Source organism: Oryctolagus cuniculus, chromosome 6, assembly GCF_964237555.1.
Source record: "Oryctolagus cuniculus chromosome 6, mOryCun1.1, whole genome shotgun sequence".
Classification (NCBI taxonomy): Eukaryota; Metazoa; Chordata; class Mammalia; order Lagomorpha; family Leporidae; genus Oryctolagus; species Oryctolagus cuniculus.
Genome location: NC_091437.1, coordinates 167,301,687 through 167,308,982, shown reverse-complemented (window position 1 = coordinate 167,308,982; position 7,296 = coordinate 167,301,687). Strand labels below are relative to the sequence as shown.

Here is a 7,296-nt window from a genome sequence, read left to right as displayed (position 1 = left end):
CTAACTTAGGCCAGGGCTGGGTCAGGCTTAGCCGGAGGCCCTCTGCGGGCGGCAGGGACCCACGCACCTGCTGCCTGCCAGGAAGCTGGAGTCGGAGGCAGAACCAGGACTTGAACCCCGCACTTGGTCATGGGGTGGGGGTCCCAGCGCTAGCCCAGACGCCAGTGCCAACACGCGTGACCTCTCATCCTTGGCCCAACTTCCCGTCTGCCTTTCTCCAGCGTCGGGAACTCACACACACACACGCGTGTGCAGGTGCGGCGGCTTCTTTCACTGGGCTCGGTTCTTTCCGGGTTTCTTTGACCTCCTCACTCGAGGCCCTGTGTAACTAAGGATACGTCTGTATTTGATGCCTCCAATTTCAAAATGTTAAAGATTTAAATCCAGCGGTGTCCGTCTTATCCCGAGGCTTGTTTTCTGGGTGTTTTGCCACTTTTTATTTCGCACTCTCACTGGAGTCGCCTGGCTCACTCTGCTGGGTGCTCCGGCTGCTGCTGGCCTGGGCCCCCTCCCCACAGCCGGGTAGGGTCTGCCAGAGCTCCCCCAGTCCTCCACTGCAGCTCCCTGAGGCGAGGAGGGGGCTCAGCAACCTGCGGGGGGGGGGCGCGGGGGTCTGGGAGCCGACTCCCCCCAGCCCCAGCCCCTACCAAGGCCTCCAGGCACAGACCTCCGCCCCCTGGCCTGGGTCACTGCTACAGTCACGGTCACGCAGTACTCCTCTCCCAGGGTTCCTTGCAGGCCCCACCAGGGCGGTGCTCCGTGGCCTCTGCCTGCTCCCAGGCCCTGCACAGACTCTGCCAGGCGGGACGCCCGCACCCAGCCCCCAGCCCCACATGGCGCAGCGCTGGCCGGCACCTGCAGGCTTTGGCTCCACTGTCTCACTGCCTTGGTCGCTGGTGGACTAAGATCCTTCTCCCACAGCCTCCACAACTTTGGGAACTGTGCAGGAGCCGCGCCAGCGCCTCCTCCGCCCGCCCCCCAGGCCAGGCCTCCCGCACTCTGCAGTCCACTCCGGCCTTGGCAGTGACCGCTCCCGGGCAGTGAGGGCACAGGGCCTCCAGCACTGCTATGCCACCCCAGCACTGAGTGTCCCTGGTCACAGCCCGGGTCTCCGTGTCCCCAGTCTGTGTCCCCTGGTCCGTGTGTGTCCCTCTGGTCACTGTGTCGTCCCCCCCCCCCCCCGTCTCTGTGTCCCTGGTCTCTGTGTGTCCCCTGGGCTGGGAGCTCACCCCCCACCTCCCCGCACCACGTTTGCGGAGCGCCCGGGGCAGCAGGGCCCTCGCAGCTCAGGGAGGACCTGGTCTCAGGCCGGGCTCAGGAGGGCACGTGTCTTCTGTCTCCTGAGACCCGGGACAGCCGCGACACCGACGGGCGGGCGCGGGGACCGAGGGCGCCGCCCGGCTCGGGGTCCCGCCCTCTCGGGGGCGCGTCCCGGGCCGGCGCTGCAGGGGTGGCGGTCACAGTGGGCGCCGAGCAGAGCCTGAGCTGGAGACGAGGCTGGGGCGCGCGAGCCGGGTCTGCGGCTCCCCCGCCTCCCTCCGAGCCTTTGTGCAATTCGCCTCCTCGCGCAGTGAACGCTCTTCCAAGCGGCTCCAACGGGGCGGGGGGGGGGGGGGGGGCGGGTCTCGGCCAAAGCGAGGCGGGGGGACGCTGCCCGTGCCCGGGTGGGGGAGGAGGCGGTGGGGAAGGGCGCGGCGGGCCCGGGGCGGTGACCTGCGGCTGGGCCGCGAGCCCCGAGCGCCCCCGCCCAGGCGCTTCCCGCCGCCCACGCCCCCGCGCGGCCCCCGCCCCGGCGCCGCCCCGCCCCCCGCGCGGGGTCCGCGTCTGCGGCTGCGCCCCCGAAAGACTGCGCGCGGGTTCCGGTCCGCAGGGAGACCGAAGGGCACCGCTCCCCGCGCCGCGCCGCCGCCCGAGCCCGGAGTGCGGACACCCCAGGGATGTGAGTGCGCCCCCCGACCCCGCGCTCCGCACTCCACGCCCTGACCCGCGGTGAGCGCCCTGGCGCGCGCGCGGCGGGCCGCGGGAGGGGGCTTGGCGCTGGGTTCCCGGCCCCCCAGCCCAGGGGTGGGAGTGGGGACCTGGTGCCGCCCCTCCCCCATCGGCAGGTGCGGTCCGCGCCGCCCTCGTCCTGCCCCTCGGGTCCGGACGCACCTCCCACTCCCGATGCCCCCACAGGTGCCCGGTGCGCGCTGGGGGCCTCGGAGCTGCCACCGCCCGGCAGCTCGGGCGCCTTCTCCGCGGCGGCGGTGCGCGATGGTGGATGCCGGGGCGGGGGAGGGGCCGGGCGCGGGGCTTTGCGCGCCCCGGGCCGCCCCCAGCCTCGGATTCCGCCGGCGGGGTGCGTTCTGAGGCCGGAGAAGGGGGAGGGTCCTTGGGTTGGGCTGGTCTCCTGACCGAGGCGTTTCCCTGCCAGGCCTGCGCCCCAGAGGACCCCTGCCCGCAGCCCCCGCGCCTCCCCTAGGCCTGTCCGGAGCATGTTGCCTGCAGCCATGAGGGGCCTCGGCCTGGCGCTGCTGGCCGCGCTGCTGTGCTCGGCGCCCGGTGAGTCGGGCCGCGGGGCCAGGCAGGTGTCCGGCGCTCCGGGAGCGCGGGAGTTGGGCGCCGGGCTGCCATCTTCCGACGGTTCCGCACGCCTCGCGGACCACTGCGACCCCTTCGGACCCCGGCCGGCCCTCGCTCGCTCCGCCCCAGCTGTGCGGTTCTCCCCCAGCGCCTTTCAGAGCCAAGTCCTTCCTGGCGTGGAACCCTTCAGCCCCGGGGGTGTGCGAGGCCGGGTGGGAGCGTGCAGGAGGCAGGGCAGGTGGGAGACTCGTGTGGCCAGCTGCCTTTGCGTCCAGGGAGGGGTCGTCCTCCTCCCTGCCCTGTAGGGTAGGGAGTGTACCTGGGTCTCCCAGAAGGGGTGATCCTGCGCTACTGGCTCCTGACTCCGGAAGCCTGAGCCCCCTGGGGGAGGGGCAAGGCTGTCCTGGAGCATCTGCCACAGGTGGGGAGGGGCGGGGGTAGGGGCTGGCCGGCCTGGTCATCCTTCACCCATGCCTGCCCAGCTCAGGGCCTGTGGTGCCAGGACTGCACCCTGACCACCAACTCCAGCCATTGCACCCCGAAGCAGTGCCAGCCGTCGGACACCGTGTGCGCCAGCGTCCGCATCACGGACCCCAGCAGCAGTAAGTGGGGCCCTGGGTGGGGGGCTGGGACAGGGCACTGCCCGGCTTGTCCCTCCTTGGCTTGTCCCTTGCTTGGCCTGGCTGCTTGGTGGCCTGCCCTGTGCAGTTGAGAGAGCGTGGGTGGATGGAGAGCCTTGGCTCTGATTTTCGGGGGTCCTGGGCTGGATGGGGTCTTGAGCTGACCTGGAGGTCCTGAGCTGGCTGGGTTCCTGGGTGGGGGTTCTGGGCTTGCCAGGGGTCCTGGACTGGCTGGCAGTCCTAGGCGAGGGTCTTGAACTGGCCAGGGTTCCTGCGCACGTGTCCTGGGCTGGCATGGGTTCCTGGGTGGGGATTCTGAGCAGGCTTAGGGGTCCTGGGGGGCGGGGTCCTGGACTGACAGGGGTCCCACACTGGCAGGGGTTCTTGGGTAGGTGTCCTGGACAGGGGTCCTTGACTGGCTACACTTCTCGTGTGTGTGTCCTGGGCTGGCAGGGAGGGGGTCCTAGGTGGGGGTCCTGGACTGGCCTGGGTTTGTGGACTGGCTGGGGTTCATGGGCTGGTTGGGGTCCTGGGCTGGCAGGGGGTCTTGTGTGTGTGTCCTGGGCTGGCAGGGGGTCCTAGGTAGGGGTCCTGAGCTGGCCGGGGTCCTGGTCGGGGGTCCTGGGTTGGCCGGGGTCCGGAGCTGGGAGCCCTGGCTCAGTTGGAGGCCTCGAGTGAAGCTCCAGGTGCGGGCACCCTCCCCCAGGCAGGAAGGACCACTCCGTGAACAAGGTGTCCTGGGCTGGCAGGGGGTCCTAGGTGGGGGTCCTGAGCTGGCCGGGGTCCTAGGTGGAGGTCCTGGACTGGCAGGGGGTCCTAGGTGGGGGTCCTGAGCTGGCCGGGGTCCTGGTCAGGGGTCCTGGGCTCACCTGGGGCCTTAGTGGAGCTCCAGGTGTGGGCGCCCTCCCCCAGGCAGGAAGGACCACTCCGTGAACAAGGTGTCCTGGGCTGGCTGGGGTCCTGTGTGTGTGTCCTGGGCTGGCCAGGGTCCGGAGCTGGGGGTCCTGGGCTCACCTGGGGCCTCGAGTGGAGCTCCAGGTGCGGGCGCCCTCCCCCAGGCAGGAAGGACCACTCCGTTAACAGGGTGTCCTGGGCTGGCAGGGGGTCCTATGTGTATGTTCTGGGCTGGCCGGGGTCTGTGTGTATGTTCTGGGCTGGCCGGGGTCCTGTGTGTGTGTCCTGGGCTGGCCGGGGTCCTGTGTGTGTGTCCTGGGCTGGCCGGGGTCCTGTGTGTATGTCCTGGGCTGGCTGGGGTCCTGTGTGTGTCCTGGGCTGGCCGGGGTCCTGTGTGTGTGTCCTGGGCTGGCCGGGGTCCGGAGCTGGGGGCCCTGGCTCACCCGGGGCCTCGAGTGGAGCTGTAGCTGTGGGCGCCCTCCCCAGGCAGGCAGGACCACTCCGTGAACAAGGTGTCCTGGGCTGGCCGGGGTCCTGTGTGTGTGTCCTGGGCTGGCAGGGGGTCCTAGGTGGGGGTCCTGAGCTGGCCGGGGTCCTGTGTGTGTGTCCTGGGCTGGCTGGAGTCCTGTGTGTGTGTCCTGGGCTGGCAGGGGTCCTGGTCGGGGGTCCTGGGCTGGCCGGGGTCCTGGTCGAGGGCTCTGGCTCACCCGGGGCCTTGAGTGGAGCTGCAGCTGCGGGCGCCCTCCCCAGGCAGGCAGGACCACTCCGTGAACAAGATGTGCGCCTCCTCCTGCAGCTTCGTGAAGCGGCACTTTTTCTCAGACTACCTGATGGGCTTCATTAACTCTGGGATCTTGAAGGTCGACGTGGAGTGCTGTGAGAAGGACTTGTGCAACGCGGCCGGCGGGGCACGGCGCAGCCCCTGGGCCCTGGCCGGGGGGCTCCTCCTCAGCCTGGGGCCTGCCCTGCTCTGGGCTGGGCCCTGAGGCCCCGACGTTCCGGGCGTTCCGGGTGTCGGAGCCCATCTCCCACCTCTGTGGTCGCGGCTCTGGCCCGCCCAGGACGTGAGCCTTCTTTGTCCGTCCACAGCTGCACGTCCCAGGCAGCGGGCATCACAGTACACCCTGCGCCCCGGCAGGAGGCCCCGGGGTGAGGGCAGGGGGCTGGGACTCCTGGGTCCCTGCGGGGAGGGGAGGCCGGGCAGGCAGAGCCAAGCAGCCTGCTCCCAGGGCCTCTGCTGTGGAGAATAAAGTTTCTTCTGAGTCCTGAGACCGCGGTCTGAGCCTGCGTGGGGGTGGGCAGGGCCCTGATGGGATTGGGGGAGGGGAGGGGAGGGCCGGCAGCTGCCTGCACTTGAGGCCACGGGGTGTGGGTGCTGGGTGGGCGTGCCTGCAGCTGCCCTTTGGGTGCTGCGGAGGCTTGGGAGCCTCTGTAAGAGCAGCATGAAAGGCACACGAGACGGTCCCTGGGGGCACACACCTGTGTCACAGAGCACCCACATGCTCACCTGTGCCACAGAGCACCCACACGCTCACCTGTGTCACAGAGCACCCGCACGCTCACCTGTGTCACAGAGCACCTGCACACTCACCCGTGTCACAGAGCACCTGCACACTCACCTGTGTCACAGAGCTGCACCCGCACACTCACCTGTGTCACAGAGCACCCGCACACTCACCTGTGTCACAGAGCTGCACTCGCACACTCACCTGTGCCACAGAGCACCTGCACACTCACCTGTGTCACAGAGCACCTGCACACTCACCTGTGTCACAGAGCACCCGCACACTCACCTGTGTCACAGAGCTGCACTCGCACACTCACCTGTGCCACAGAGCACCTGCACACTCACCTGTGTCACAGAGCACCCGCACACTCACCTGTGTCACAGAGCACCTGCACACTCACCTGTGCCCACAGAGCTCCTGCACGCTCACCTGTGTCACAGAGCACCCGCACACTCACCTGTGTCACAGAGCACCTGCACACTCACCTGTGCCCACAGAGCTCCTGCACACTCACCTGTGTCACAGAGCACCCGCACACTCACCTGTGTCACAGAGCACCCGCACACTCACCTGTGTCACAGAGCACCCACACGCTCACCTGTGCCACAGAGCTGCACTCGCACGCTCACCTGTGTCACAGAGCTGCACACTCACCTGTGTCACAGAGTACCTGCACACTCACCTGTGTCACAGAGCACCCGCACACTCACCTGTGTCACAGAGCACCTGCACACTCACCTGTGTCACAGAGCACCCGCACGCTCACCTGCTTCACAGAGCACCCGCACGCTCACCTGTGTCACAGAGCACCCGCACGCTCACCTGTGCCCACAGAGCACCCACACACTCACCTGTGTCACAGAGCACCCACACGCTCACCTGTGCCACAGAGCTGCACTCGCACACTCACCTGTGTCACAGAGCTGCACACTCACCTGTGTCACAGAGCACCTGCACGCTCACCTGTGTCACAGAGCACCTGCACGCTCACCTGTGTCACAGAGCACCTGCACACTCACCTGTGGCCACAGAGCACCCGCACGCTCACCTGTGTCACAGAGCACCCGCACGCTCACCTGCTTCACAGAGCACCCGCACGCTCACCTGTGCCACAGAGCTGCACTCGCACACTCACCTGTGTCACAGAGCTGCACACTCACCTGTGTCACAGAGCACCTGCACGCTCACCTGTGTCACAGAGCACCTGCACGCTCACCTGTGTCACAGAGCACCTGCACACTCACCTGTGGCCACAGAGCACCCGCACGCTCACCTGTGCCCACAGAGCACCCGCACGCTCACCTGTGCCCACAGAGCACCCGCACGCTCACCTGTGTCACAGAGCACCTGCACGCTCACCTGTGTCACAGAGCACCTGCACGCTCACCTGTGTCACAGAGCACCCGCACACTCACCTGTGCCACAGAGCTGCACTCGCACGCTCACCTGTGTCACAGAGCACCCGCACGCTCACCTGTGCCCACAGAGCTCCTGCACGCTCACCTGTGTCACAGAGCACCCGCACACTCACCTGTCACAGAGCACCTGCACACTCACCTGTCACAGAGCACCCGCACGCTCACCTGTGTCACAGAGCATCTGCACGCTCACCTGTCACAGAGCACCTGCACGCTCACCTGTGTCACAGAGCACCCGCACACTCACCTGTGTCACAGAGCACCCGCACACTCACCTGTGCCCACAGAGCACCC

The 7,296-nt window shown here is 68.3% G+C and overlaps 1 protein-coding gene across 3 annotated transcripts; it reads left to right on the top strand.

Moving 5' to 3' along the window:
• Positions 1–1,771: 1,771 nt before the first annotated feature.
• Positions 1,772–5,345, top strand: LY6H (lymphocyte antigen 6 family member H). 3 transcript variants are annotated; one of them, XM_051831034.2, is made up of 4 exons: positions 1,772–1,989; positions 2,414–2,541; positions 3,045–3,164; positions 4,827–5,345. In XM_051831034.2, exons 2-4 carry the CDS (start codon positions 2,475–2,477, stop codon positions 5,060–5,062), a joined length of 423 nt encoding a protein of 140 aa, XP_051686994.2. In that variant the 5' UTR covers positions 1,772–1,989; positions 2,414–2,474; the 3' UTR covers positions 5,063–5,345. The 3 variants fall into 3 exon arrangements, with proteins under 3 accessions (XP_051686994.2, XP_051686993.2, XP_069932010.1); XM_051831033.2 differs by having other exon boundaries at positions 1,807–1,939; XM_070075909.1 differs by lacking the exon at positions 1,772–1,989 and adding an exon at positions 2,203–2,338.
• The last annotated feature ends 1,951 nt before the right edge of the window (positions 5,346–7,296 follow it).

Excerpts from the sequence above, each read along its gene's own strand:
- LY6H (XM_051831033.2), top strand. Across the intron at positions 2,542-3,044 it reads GCTGCTGTGCTCGGCGCCCG|CTCAGGGCCTGTGGTGCCAG; the intron begins GTGAGTCGGGCC and ends ATGCCTGCCCAG. Across the intron at positions 3,165-4,826 it reads CATCACGGACCCCAGCAGCA|GCAGGCAGGACCACTCCGTG; the intron begins GTAAGTGGGGCC and ends CGCCCTCCCCAG.